Source organism: Coffea arabica, chromosome 9c, assembly GCF_036785885.1.
Source record: "Coffea arabica cultivar ET-39 chromosome 9c, Coffea Arabica ET-39 HiFi, whole genome shotgun sequence".
Classification (NCBI taxonomy): domain Eukaryota; kingdom Viridiplantae; phylum Streptophyta; class Magnoliopsida; order Gentianales; family Rubiaceae; genus Coffea; species Coffea arabica.
The window spans coordinates 32,035,083-32,049,494 of NC_092326.1; the positions used below are offsets into that span (position 1 = coordinate 32,035,083).

Here is a 14,412-nt window from a genome sequence, read left to right on the forward strand (position 1 = left end):
GAAAATACAATACCTCCACCTGTCAATTTGGACAGGTGGGAATGGCTCGAGTAGCGGAGCAGCAACAGTGAAGAGGTTGGGGTAGAGTGGCGCGAGCTGGTGGTGGACCTCAAGGTAGAGAGAGAGAGAGGGAAGAGCTGACGGCGGCCACGAGGTAGAGTTGCGCGAGTTGGTCTGGTTGCTGGCGAAGTTGACCGCTGGCGGAGGTGATGGCGGCGTGGACTGGTCGGCGGCGGCCGTCGGCTCGTGGAGGAGGTGGACTGAAGGGCTGGTGGCGGCGCGTGAGCTCAGGAGCTGCGCGCGAGGGAGATGGCGGCGAGCTGCGATGGCAGTCAGGGAGCTGTACGTCGCGTGGGGTTGGAGGCAGCAGCAAGCTGTTGCGGCGCTGGGCTGTGGAGCGTGGGCAGGCGGCTGAGCTGGAGCTGCTGCAGTGGTGAGAGCGACCGTGAGGTGGAGCTTAGGGCTGGACGGCGGCGGCGATGGCGAGCTGGTAGAGGTTGAGCTGAGGTGGAGGTGGTCGAGAGAGTAGGAGGTAGATGCGGCGGTCGTCGCTGGCGGCGCGCGATGCAGAGGTGGCAGCCAAAGAAGAAAAGAAGAAGGAAAAAGTGGAACAAGGCAGCAAGGAAGAAGAGGAAGAAAAGAGAAAGAAAGAAAGAAGAAGAAAGAAAAAAAAATGTTTTTTTTTCTTGATAATTGAGAAACCTAGCTACGGTTGAAAAATTTTTCTTCTTTTTTTTTGTTTTTTTTTGTTAAAATTTTTTTTTTGTTATTTTTTTTTTTTTTGCAAATGTTATTTTCAAAATTCAAAATTAGAGATTAACCGAAAATCAATAATCGTTCTTGAGTTTTTTTTTTTTGAATACTTACCTTTCCCGCGAATGTAACGTGGGCACGTCATGAAGACACGGAATCTGGAGCTCTCCATATGACATGACGCGGGTACGTCATGAGGACAGGAGAGCTCTCTGACCGTGAGCTGCCTATACGTCATGACGCGGGCACGTCATGGGGGTAAGAATGCCTTCTGACGATTCTGACCGTGAGCTTTCCTTACGTCATGACGCGGGCGCGTCATGACAGAAGGACACCTACAAATCATCAAAAAATGAAAATTGAGACCCGAAATCAGTTAAATTCAAGGAAAACACATTTAAACTATCACACGAAATCAAAACAAATAATTAAAAGAAACAATTGGTTTGCCTCCCAATAAGCGCCTTTCTTTAATGTCTTCGGCTAGACATGTCATATTTGCTCAGGGAGGATAAAATCTTGTGGCTCGTTTCAATGCTTCATCTTCAATGTAGTCCTGATAGCCCTCGTAAATAGAATAATCCTTGAGCACACGAGTTACGGGCTTCCATGGACTAGTAAATGGTGCTAAACAAGTCAACAATAATTTGCATTCTCCATTCACTCCTCCACCACACGCATTCATCGGTTCAAGATATTTTTCCATTGCCACTCTTAACTTATTCCTGTCATGAAATTTCAAATTTTCTGGTATAATAAAATCAATTTCAATAACAGGAATTGAAGAATAGGAGTCAGGAAAATATTGGTTTAAGGAGTGGAGAAGATGTCACCGCAGTTGGAAAATTTTCACTAGATTCATTCACTTGAATGGGTTGCGGTTGGGGTTTCATTTCTTCCTTTTCGGCTTCTTTTTCAACTGCATCTGTAGATTTCTCATTTTGACACTCTTGCATCTCCTCATCACTAGTCAAGCAAATTGCACTCTCATTTTCTTCCAGATCAACAATGATTTTTGAGGGCAATTCTTCCATTTGAGAAGCTCATCGATTTATTCTGGATGTCAATAGACATAGTTGATCTGCCAGATAACTCATTGCATCCTTCATCATTTCATTCCTCATTTGTGTCTCCTGTTGGAATTGGTATGTATTAATAAATAATTCACTCAATTCCTGAAGAGACATACCTGACATGGACGATGGTTGTTGAGACTCTTGCTGTTGAAAATCCATTGGCCCGGTCGCATAATCAAAATTGGAATTATCCCACCATTCTTGATCATACCCGTTTGAATAAGGGTCATACTGCGTTTGATATTGGGGTGAAAAATCTCCAAAAGTATCAATTGGAGCACTTGGATTATCTTGAAATGCGGGGCATGTGTCAGTTGAATAACCTGAGTCAAAATAAGTTCCACAATTTGCAACAGCCCATTGATCATTAGGAAAAACATGAGTCTCATAACCCCATTCAGGAACAAAGTCCAATCTATCATCAAAATATGGAATGTTAGCAGCCATAAAAAAATAATAAAAAAAATAAGAGAAAAATAAATTTAAAAAAATGAAAACAAGATAAACTCAAAAAGAAACAAATTAACTAGTGCCAGTCCCCGGCAACGGCGCCAAAAATTGACAGGTTGTCGAAGCCTGTGCAATAATAAAACCTGCTCAAACTAAAAGTAATTTCTGTAGATAGTGGTAAGTAGGGTCGAATCCACAGGGACTGGGAGTAATTGTTTCTTTTCAATTTCACAGTAACAAAGGGGGTATTTTTGTGCAGAAGGTGACAATAAAAGAAGTTCAAATAAAATCTAAGAAACTACTAAAAATTAAATAACAAATTACTAAAATCAAATGAGTGATAATTAAGAATCTAACCAAGAAATAACTTCAGCAATGGTGCACCTAATTGATCATCGAAACAAAGGCAATTCCAATTATTTATTAATAAATAGGTTATAACTACCAAACAAACGATGGCAATCAACCCTTCCTTACTGTGTCGGTGATCAAGGTACGCCCGTTAATCATTGCTCTAATTGAAAAACAATTCTAGGTACGCCCATAGAATTTAATTCCCCAATTGCCTTATGTATTAGAGGAGCCATATTCTAACCAAATAACGCATTACCAGGGTTATTTTAGATTAGCCCGCATATCCCCCTGACACAAACCCAATCATGCCAGTTGTCACTATTTTGAGACAATTAAACAATTACGGATTTAACGTCCCAATTGACAATAGATTATCAAATTAACTAATGATCCGGATCCAAGACAATCAATCAATTAAACAATCATAAGCACTGTAACCAGGGAATATGCGAATACCAATAAATAAAAAGAAAAGATAAAATTAAATCGATCTCACAATTTTAGGTGACTCAAAGCATCCGTTGTCCCTTGACTAGAGTGAGGAGATTAGTTTAGTTCATAATTAATGAACAAAATCCACACAAAATTGAAACAAGAGTCGCGGCCATCAACTCCCAAATTGGGAAATGCAATTCGCTCCAATCAAGAAGAGATAGCAAAGTTACAAGAGGTAGCCCTCTGTTTCCTTCGGATGACATATGAAAAAGCAAAAGCAATTGCTAAGGGTTCAGATGAAGAAAAGTCAAAGTTTCTTTCAATTTTGCTCTTGACATCCGTAGAAGAATTCCACTACCACAAGCTAAGAAAGAACAGTCCCTACTAGATGACGAAAAATGGAAAAGTCAAAGGAAACTAGGCTGAACTAAAGTACGGAAAAACTAAGAGGGAAGCCAGCTCCCTACTGTGCGGCGGCTCCCCCCAAGAGGAAGAAGACTCCTTTTTTCCTGCGCAATTTTCCTATATAAAGTAGTGCTCCTTGCGGCGGCTCCTGTGCGGAAAAAAGAAGATTTCGGCCCAATTTGCCCAACAAGGGCTCACGTTTTGTTGTTCCAAAAATGCCCCTAGGACAAACTCTATCATCTGAACTCTTTTCTTGCCAAATTAGCACCTATTATTATATTTTCGTTCTACTCCCTGAAATAAATGCAAAATATCAAAAGTGAATAGAATCTAGCAATTAATCCACATTAGGTCAGGTAATAGGGAAAATTAATAATAAAATAAATGATAAAATTGCAACCTATCAGCTTTATAGGGGGTTTTAGGAATTCTTGATGACCGTTTGGACAACAATTTCCAATTATAAGTTCTGTGTCATAAATGCACTAAAAAATTTGGCTGATCGTGCTATTACACTTGGTCGCAAACTTTCAGTCGGGAAAAATGTATTTAGCCGCTAATATGCCACGGAAAGCTTCCACAAACAACATTTTGTCAGAATCTACATTTACATTTCTATAAGGTTCTCTTGTCTAAATACAAAAAAACTCTGCTCAATTCTTAGTCGAATGGAGTTTTCTGAATTCTTCTTGTAACTGGAAGATCATTTTTAGATCTTTGGGCATACCCATCGGCTCAATGTAATTATTGCCAATTTGACTGAAAAATAAATAAAATAAGGGAAGAACTAAGCAGTTTAAAGGGAAAGAAATTAACAAAGCAGCAGAGCATGAACGAGAGAGAGAGAGAGAGAGAGAGAGAGAGAGAGAAGATTAAATCAAATAACAAACTACATAAAAAAAATAAAGTTCAATCTACAATTTTTTGTCCATTAGCCCATGACTACTAAAATGGGTTGAGAAATTGGCCCAGTGATTTCAGCCTCAAAGTAATTGGTTGTGCGCATCTGGGTTGCTGGCAGCTTGTTGGGCCAAGAAGGGCAGCTGCAGCCTCAAATTATACTCTATGATGCCACCAAGATTCATATTTATATATTGTTCTTGTTTCTTTTGCCAATTACATCTATCGTATTAAGGTGGTTGTGATCAAATAAATATTTTTTCTTTGTTATCGGTTTCAATTCTATAAAGGATTTCCGAGTAATGACACAATTCGAATTGATACGTTATTTTGGTAGTCATATTTGTATTTATTTGATGTGTTGTCTCAATTATTGATTCCCGTCATAAACATTGAAGTTAATATTTAAAGATAGGGCAAATTATCCATTTGGCCCTTGAACTTTTTGTCTAGATAAAAATAAGCCCTTCATCTATTTTTTATTGACTTCAAGCCCTTGAACTTGTAAAATTGGGCACCGTGACCCTTTTAGCCAGTTTCTCCGGTTTTGCAACCGAAGGCCAATTCACACGAATGTCATTGTACTTCTTCAAAGGGCATTTTTGTCGCAGCTTTGGCAAGTTTCAACTTTCGACAGATCGAAGCAGAAAAATTCATCACTTCCGGCCAAGTCGTAATTTCACCACTTCAAATCCCATCCCGACCTCGGACTCCCTTACCCATTACTGTAATTTCAGCTCTCTACTTCCTCATCGGCATTGCCGGAATCAGCTTCTTTCTCCTCGTCGTCCTTTACCCCAGGCCCGCTCCTATCTTCCGCTGTGGCCGCATTCAGGACACTTTCAGAGCCTTCTATTCTCTTTCCAGCGCTTGGCGACTCGGAGAAGGAGACTCCGACATCGGAAATGCCACTGGCACGGAGCGGCAGAAGCTTCTTGGGTTCGTCGGAATTCAGACGGGGTTTTCCTTGGTAGATCGCCGGGAAGCCTTGAGGAGTACTTGGCTCCCTTCTGAGCCTGAGGGTCTTCTTAGGTGTTTCGAATCAGTTCTTCTTTCCTTTTTTTCTTTTTGTATGCATTGACCTTGAATTGGTTCAATTGAGCTGCTTTTCTGACGCAATCTAGTTTGCTGGGAGAAAAAATTTATAAACTAATCAAGAGGACAAAAGACTGGTCTAATCACTCTATAATCATGCGTCTCTACTTTGTCAAAGGAGGCAAAAGAATCTGGCTTTCGGGCTGGTTACAAACAGTAGGATTTCCTATTATTGCCAGCCCACTACTCATCTCCTATTTCCACGACCGCAAAACTGAAGGGCCAAACACCAAGCTAGTATTGATGAAATATCCTCTATTCATTGCCGCCGCCGTCATCGGCCTCCTGACCAGCATTGGCAACTACTTGTACGCCTACGGAATGGCTCGCCTCCCTGTTTCGACCTCTTCCATCATCATTGCTTCACAGCTTGCTTTCACTGCTGTCTTTGCTTTCCTTCTTGTCAAGCAGAAGTTTGTTGCATATTCAGTCAATGCCATTGTTTTGCTGGCCGTGGGAGCTAGGGTTCTGGCTATGCACATCAGTAGTGACCGGCCCAAGGGTGAGTCCACCAAGATGTATGTTTTGGGGTTCCTCATGACGCTCGCAGCCGCGGCTTTGTACGGCTTGATTTTGCCGGTGGTGGAGCTGATGTATCTCAAGACAAAGCAAGGTTAAAATCAGATGAGGGTCAGGTTGAGAAAGCGGCGGCGGCGAGAGTTTTGCAGAGGGAAAGACGAGGAGTTGTTCCCTTTTTGCTTAGAAAATGTGGACAAAAATGCCCTTTAAAGAAGCACAATGGCATTCGTGTGAATTGTCCTTCCGGTTGCAAAACCGGAGAAACTGGTTAAAAGGGTCACGGGTGCCCAATTTTACAAGTTCGAGGGGTTAAAGTCAGCAAAAAATAGATGAGGGGCTTAGTTTTACCTAGACAAAGAGTTCAAGGGCCAATTGGATAATTTGCCCTAAAAGATATTAAGCATCTAAACGAGGAAACTTTCTGGCAGGCCTCCAAAGTCTAACCTATTCAATTTGCATGGTTTTAGCTTCTCAACTATATATTGTAGCAAATAAGTTTTCAAACAGAAAAAAAAAGCTTAGTTTAAGGACCTCTGTCAATTTTGGGCAATCACTGTAATGGAATTAAGAGTAAAATCGACCAAAAAAAAATCAACTCACGATTTGATTAAAAATGAAATATATTAAGTCAACCAATGATATGGAGTTTAATGTTTCTTTATCTTCTCTCATCTTCCATTTTTTCTAGCCCTAATTTGATGAATTTTAGTCTGTTTTCATGGGTTGATTTTTTTTGTTTGGTTGGTTTTGCCCCTAATTCCGTCATCTCTAATGGCCAAAATTGACGGAAATCTTTAAAGTAAGCTTTTTTCTTTTTGAAGGGGTTATTTGTGACAACTTATATAGTTGAGGGGCCAAAACCATGCAAAGGCGATAGTTTAGGGGCTATCTGAAAAGTTTCCTCTGTCTAAAATTAGCATTTAGCAACTTGCCTCCGTTGAATGGTTTATTGTATACTTTAACCGTTTCTTTGTTTGAGATCCTTAATAGACATACCATTTGGTCATCATTTCAGTTTGACGTATTTCATTCCGTTCTTTATAAAGTTTCTAAATAGATAACTTATTGATGTCCACCTCTTTTTCGGCTTCAACAATTGAAATACATTTGAGATATGATTTGCTAGTAATCTAAAAAAAAAAAAAAAATTGCTAGTTGACTTTGTGTTAGAAACTACAAGATTCATAATCTTACGAGCTGCCATACTTTTTGAATAAATGCAATTTTTTCTGGACATGTCGTCTTAAAATTCATTTTGCACCAAAATAATAAAAAAAAATTCTGAATTTGCCATTGACCAAGATCATCATTCTAATGTAAGAATATAATGAATGCTTGCACTCGGAGCTGGTGACATAAATTAATTGAATCTAATTAACATAAAAGTCTACAGAATTACTACAAATTTTTGAACGTAGTTCAAGGTCAACATTGTACTCCCACAAAAGTTTGGTCCAAGCTCAAAATGCTAAAGAAATTGTCACATTATCTGCATAGATTGTAGTACTCATTAAACACTATTGTTTGTCTGCACATTAAAATAGTAAATAAGATGTTAATTGACATTGGTCCATGATATGCAAAATTACAAAATGCATGGGCCTAGTGGACATTGCTGATCATATTGTGGTCTTTGCAACCTTTCTTGCAAGAATTACCCAACAAAGCACTCTATAAAATACAAAGAAGCCTAACATGATCCCAACATTGATCCACCTTGTATCCCTCTCAAGTCCTCTGCCTTTCAAAACATCATTTCCTGTAAGTACACATTTGGTACTGTAATCTTCAGTAGCATTGCTCCAAGAAAAACATTCACTTCTCAAGCTCCAATATTCATTCGTAAGAAGGGAATCCAGAGGATATCTGTATAAGGAAACATAGTACATGAAGAGCCAATACTTTGGAATGCACTCTTTTGGGATGAAGTAGCCAGAGAACAAGAAAAAAGCACCAAGAACTGTACAAATCAGAGAGTTCCCTGAGATGAAGTCTGGAGAAATGGCACTAAGGAAGAGAACCAAGGAGCTAGCCATCAGAACAATGAGCCAAACCATGAAAACGAAGAATGCAAAAGCAGAAATTGAAGGGTTAAGCCCCACGAGCCAGTATACAGGAACTGAGAAGAGAATCGCGACGAGGAATAGAAAGGGAAGGAAGATAAGTGTGTTTGCGATCATGTAAGAAGAAACTTTGTAGGCACCTCTTGAAGCTTCTTTCATCAGGACTCGTCTTTCTTGAAGATATATGGGAAGTGCTTCAACTGTGGAAGAAAGAAGAAAGCTAAGACTAAAAGCAAATAGGCCTAACCTTTCTGCGACTCCTCCTGCATCGTTCCGCACTTTTAGATATACAGTTCCCAACCCAAATCCTCCAACAACAGCTTGCATAGTTCTCGCAAGTAACAGCTGCTTTGTTCTGTAAATTATCTTCAAAAATCGAGAGCAGAGTACCTTAATTTCATACATGTTTCTGATAAAAAATCCGCCTTTTACTCCATATTGATCAACAGGAGGTTGAAATTGACCTCTACCAACATCTTTTCGCCACATTTCATCCTCTGAATTAATCAAGAGATCATCAGTAGTTTCAGAGCATGATTCCTCAAGTGCATTCATGATCTCCATGGAAAATTCAAGTGCATTTAACTGCACAGGAATTTGAAATCCCAATCTGTTTATAGTCTCCTCAAGTGATTCTAGCGAACCATTATGGACAACAGTTCCACCAGAAAGGATCAAGAAATTCGATATATACTCAAACATTCGATAACTAGGCTGGTGGATGGACAAAAGTATAGTTCTCTGCTTTGATTTTGCCATAGACGAAAGCAGATCGATCACCTGAAGTGCTGAAGTGCTATCCAGTCCTGAAGTTGGCTCATCAAGCAGTAAAATTGATGGATCATGAATCAATTCAACTCCAATTGAGACTCGCTTTCTTTCTCCGCCTGATATCCCACGGTTCTCTTCATCTCCTACAAATCCATCAGCAACATGAACAAGTCCAAGTTCCACCATCAATCCATCAACTCTCTCTTCCTTTTCTCTCGTACTCATTTCCTTGAGTCGAAAATCAGCACTAAACATCAGTGTCTCCTTGACAGTAAGAAGAGGCAGCAGATCATCATCTTGAGCCACAAAACCGCATATTTTCCTCAGCTGAGTTGTGTTAGTAATCGCATAGCCATTAATAAACACACTTTTTGGTTTGAAATCCTTGTTCCTGACCCTCCCTGAGATGACTCGAAGAAGGGAAGACTTACCAGTGCCACTTGGTCCAACAACTGCTAATATCTCAGAGCTTCTTGCAGTGAAAGAGACTGATTTCAGAATACTAATGGGCTTAGTTTTCTTCATTTTTCCAAAGAAAAAAGACCCATTTTCGTAAATAGTATAGGAAAGTTTCCTTAACCTGAGTTCATAGGATTGTTTGGATGGATCTGTTGGTGGTGAATGATGGAATGATGAAGAAGAACATCGAGTGCTGATGGATGATAATCCTCCTGGTGAATCAGAAGTGGAGAATAGTATGGCTGAATCTTCTTCCACGTTTAGTCCTTGCGGTTGGAAGCATGACGCCATGGTTCTTTCTAGGATTTGATTAAACAGCTTCTTGATATCTGAAAGGTGAAAAGGAGAGAAAAGGCAAGTGATGTTTGAAGTTTCAAGTGCTAAGTTTTATTGGGATTGCTCTAACCATATTAAAACTTCTGATATTGAAGGTCTCCAATATAGGTGAAGTTTGGTATATCTTCCAACAGAATTTGGTCATCTGAGAATTGGACTACTGCAAAAGCTATGCCGTATTAATCAATCAAACAACCAAATTACTTGGAGAAACTCGCTAGTATCTGAATTCCTTTTTTCCCTAGAAATTCTTATTTTTGTTATGATGATAGAAAAAGAGAAACTTATCATCTTTGATCAATTGATTCATGCATAAATCATTCACTCTTTGAATATTTTCTTTCCTCATTCCAATTTGAGTTTTATTTTGCTTTTCAATTAGGTCATGAAATATTTAATGTCAACTACATCTATGTAGAATGTTTTTATTGCTAAAAAACATGTATATTTGATATAAGAGAAAAAAAAAACTGAAATGTAACAGCTTTCTTTTTACGTTTTCTGCTTAAGTTCAAGAAAAGTACAAACTATCGAGATCCCAACCACTTTTTTATTTCTTTTATTTATCTTCTGATTAACACATACATCATATTCATCTTTAGCTGTTCAAATTTTTCACACCTTGCAGAGGAAAATATTCAATTGAAATTGAGAAAGTGTTGATAGTTATTATATTATTTTGAGGCGATTCTAAGCAAAAATCTTCCTACTAATTTTTGCAGTCTTGAATAGTCAATTTCCATCTTGACTAACTTCAAAGGATTAAAAAAGATGCCCCGCGTGGTAATTAACCATGTTAAAAGAAAGTGCAACAATACTTAATCCAAGACTGAATGTATTTGGAGATTCTAATGTTTTCCATGGTTAAAAAGGTTAAGAAAAGTGTCATTAACAAATAGGGAGTGTCAATGTTAATTTTTATTTGTTTATGTTACTAAGCATACATAAATTAAAAACTTTACCACTTGATAAAAGAAGATAAGAAAAAGCTGGAAGATAAGTGTGAGAAGAACAGAAATATATTTGCATTTACAAAGCAATGTGGATGGGTTTAACAAAGGTTGAAAAAGGGTAAATGACATATGGTCTCTAAACTCTTACCAATTTGTGATTTCCTATAAAACTAGAAATTGTAGTATTTAAGTACCTCGCGCTATCCAATTATGACATATGACCAAATCAATGAGTTTTTCTAACGGTCTTTGGGAACTAAATTCTTTCAGTAAAAATTTGATATCAAAATTCAACAATTTTCGATCAAATTGAGCAGTATGTCATAAATCATTTTTATAAGGTAGTTATTTGCAACAATAGCTAGTTAAGGTGCAAGATCACAAATTCTTGATAGTTCAGGGACGCACATTGCTAATAAACACAAAAAATTGCTTTTACAGCAAATGAACAAGGACAATAAGGTGTAAATTTGTTTTGTTTTGAAGTAAAATTCTGGGGGTATGAAATAGACATCAGCAGTTGGCATAAATTGCAATTGTAGAACGTTACCATCAGCACTTATTTATATCTTTCTTCAAATTTATACTACTTGTTTTTTAGGGATGATTTCAAAGACCTCTCCTCAGATTTCTAACTATTTCACTAGCCTCTCTTGACCTTAATTGTCTTGTAATATTTACACCCAACCAATAATTAAAAAGTGATACTAGAAGAGAGAAAATAACATGATTCCACTATTGTTCCTCATATACTATATGATTTAGTTAATTTAATACCAATCGACATATTAAAGAAAAATACTAAAATTTGTTGTTTATCATTAGAGATCAAATCACATATAATATCAAAATATAGTATATCATTTTATATTTTTCATTTAATGCAAGATCCAAATTACTCTTTTTTGTTATATATCTATTGTCAAACATGATCAATAATGAATAATCAAAAAATTTGCAACCAAAACATTATAGAGAGCGAACTTTAACATCATAAATATCCTTGTCAAAATATTAAGATTAGTTATTGAGATTTTTATAGTATTAAAGTTCCTTCTTTGTAATGTTTTGGTTACAAACTTTTTTTCATTATTTGTTGTTGATTATGTTTGACAACGAATCTGTAATTGGAAAGAGTAAATTAGATATTACATTAAGTGAAACATATAGAATGATATACTATTTTTTAATGTGATATGAATTCGATGATATTACATTAAGTGAAATATATTTTGTGCCAAGAGAGTACATGGTTAACAAATTTGGATATCATTTGTCTCCAGACGCGAGACAAACAAAAAGGAATTGGTTTCTTGCATGTCCATAGACACAAATCAACCTCCATATTTACATTACGAACGCAATTTTCAATCAATTTTTTATCTTACTAACTATCTTTTTATCTCACATATCACATTATAAAAGTGTTACTGTAATTATTTTAAATAATATTTCAAATAACCTCTTATCTAAACACACTAACTATGTGTAATTTTTTAAAGTTAGGGAATTTCCTGATTGTTGTGGTAAGAATGGTGGACAGCATATTCGGTGATGATTGTTTTGAGAAGTTTCCACCCCAAAAGCAAATTAAGGAACTATTTAAGATAAAGTCATTTGAAAAAAAAATCATGAGGATATTCCCTTGTTTTTTTTTTTTTTTTGGGGAGAGGGGGACAATAATGTACTCATTTATTTATTTATTTTCCCTGACCTTATTAAAGAAAAAAATTAGCTAGCTTGAGGTGCCTCTGGGAAGTACTATGCTTAAGGCAATTAAGACTGCGATTAATCTTCTTACCAAATTTCCAATTTCAAGGGTATATTCTTAAGAAAAAATTATTCAAAACATCTCTCATATTTTGTAATATAACTTTTATCATCCCTCACTTTTAAAAGTGTAATTTTACATCCTTTACAAAATTACATTGGTCAAATTTGATCTCTACCTAAGTTTTCAACTAGTTTTTTGCCGAATCCATCACGTGCCTTGCACGTGATCATTTTTTATGGACAAAATTATCAAATCACATTTTACATAATTTGATTCATAGTTCCTCACATTTCACAAAATAAATTTTTATCATCCCTCATTGATTATGGGTTTGAATAGTTTTTCTTTTGTTTTTTGAAAACTCATGTATATGTCTATTTGATTTCACTTGAACAAGCTAATTCTAGTTATAGGTGAAATCAAATAGATATATATATATATATATATATATATATATATATATATATATATTACATGTTATTCATACTGTTCAAGTAAAATCAAATTGAAATATATGTGAGTTTAAAAAAAATATTCATACACATGATCAATAAGAGATGAAAAAATTCATTTTGTAAATTGTGAAGAATGGAAAATTTCATTTTATGGAATGCGATAAACAAAAAAATTCATTTTATGAAATGTAAGGGACTATGAATCGGATTATGTGAAATGTGATTTGACAACTTTATCCCTCCAACATGATCACGTGCATACGTGCAAGGCACGTAATGAATTCCAGTCAAAAATTAGTTAAAAACATAAATATGATTCAAATTTGACCAATATGAATTTGTAAGGGACGTAAAATTATACTTTTAAAAATGAGGGTCAAAAAAGTCATTTTACAAAATATAAAGGACATTTTGAACGATTTTTTCTATTCTTAATTGCAAGTTTGATATAGGGGAATATCATTTTGATGGTTTCTATTAAAATACAAAGGAAAAAAATTCCAAAAAGAAAATATCATTTTGATTGTGTACCAAATATAGCCTAAGAAAATTCACAGGAAGTTGAGATTTTTGTACAACTTGGGCACTGAAAAGAGAACAGGGAACATCATAGTTATAAAAGCATATGTGCCCTTTAAGAAATGAAAAATTGTTTCATATACACCTTACAGATTTGAAATATACCACTTTTGTGCTCCATGCATCAGTTCTAGGGCTAATTGATTGAAATATAGATACTTGCCAAAAAAACTCCGTCAAATGTGGTCCATCAGCTCCGTGGTATCATTCTATGCCCGTCGCTCCTACATGGCGCGACGGGGCAGCAAAATTTTTTTTTTTAAAGTTGTTCTGGCCGTCGCGCCATGTTGGAGCGACGGTCAGAGCTGTCAGAAATTTCTGACGATTAGGAATTTTTTTTTTTTAGATCTTCTGACCGTCGGTCCAACATGGCGCGACGGTCAGAAATGTTTTTTGTTTTAAATCCTCCTGCTTATTTTAAAAAAATAAATTTTCTCACGCGTCCAGCCAGATAATTAGAATATATATAGCCTTTGACCGTGGCTTTATTGATAGCTTTTTTCACGTGAAACCTTTCCGTGAAACCTATGTTGCCATTCGTTCATCATTGTTAGGTTCATGCATGCAATAAAAAGACAAATGAGCTCGATTATTGATTGTCCTGATTTAGTATGGCCTCTCCTTTTAGACATGTCTGGCAAGACATCTGCCAGACATATACAAAATTTATTGGCCAGAAACCTGCAGCCTTTGACCGCCTGGGACTGCAGCTTTATTTTTTTGGCTTGTTTTGTGTCAGGAACAGGCATAGACAGCTTTTTTTTTTTATTTCTCAATGACACTTTAGTCACTTCAACATGGAGCAATGGGCTAGAGAAATGCACAATTCCTTCGCTTATAAATTGTTATTCAGAGCAACTCCCAACTTCATAACCACAACTTCAGTCGTTTCTTCTTTTTCTTCTGAGACTTTCGTTTCTCCCTCTTCCCTCTATTCATAAATGGAGCTCCGCATCTCCATTTCTCATGTCTGTAAAGCTTCTACATTCTGTTCAAGCTTGGCTATGTGAAGTGAAATAAATATTGTTTGAAGTT

At 36.7% G+C, this 14,412-nt stretch overlaps 2 protein-coding genes across 3 annotated transcripts; one reads left to right on the plus strand and one right to left on the minus strand.

Moving 5' to 3' along the window:
* The first annotated feature begins 309 nt into the window (after nt 1-309).
* LOC140014177 (purine permease 1-like) lies at nt 310-6,086 on the plus strand. Its single transcript, XM_072064593.1, has 3 exons — nt 310-433; nt 530-547; nt 5,557-6,086. Exons 1-3 carry the CDS (start codon nt 310-312, stop codon nt 6,084-6,086), a joined length of 672 nt encoding a protein of 223 aa, XP_071920694.1.
* Nucleotides 6,087-7,453: 1,367 nt separating this feature from the next.
* LOC113707689 (ABC transporter G family member 23-like) lies at nt 7,454-9,940 on the minus strand. Of its 2 annotated transcripts, XM_072064346.1 has the most exons (2): nt 9,402-9,940; nt 7,454-9,290 (listed from the first exon to the last, which is right to left on the minus strand). In XM_072064346.1, exons 1-2 carry the CDS (start codon nt 9,569-9,571, stop codon nt 7,607-7,609), a joined length of 1,854 nt encoding a protein of 617 aa, XP_071920447.1. In that variant the 5' UTR covers nt 9,572-9,940; the 3' UTR covers nt 7,454-7,606. The 2 variants fall into 2 exon arrangements, with proteins under 2 accessions (XP_071920447.1, XP_027085776.1); XM_027229975.2 differs by having other exon boundaries at nt 7,454-9,939.
* Nucleotides 9,941-14,412: the final 4,472 nt, after the last annotated feature.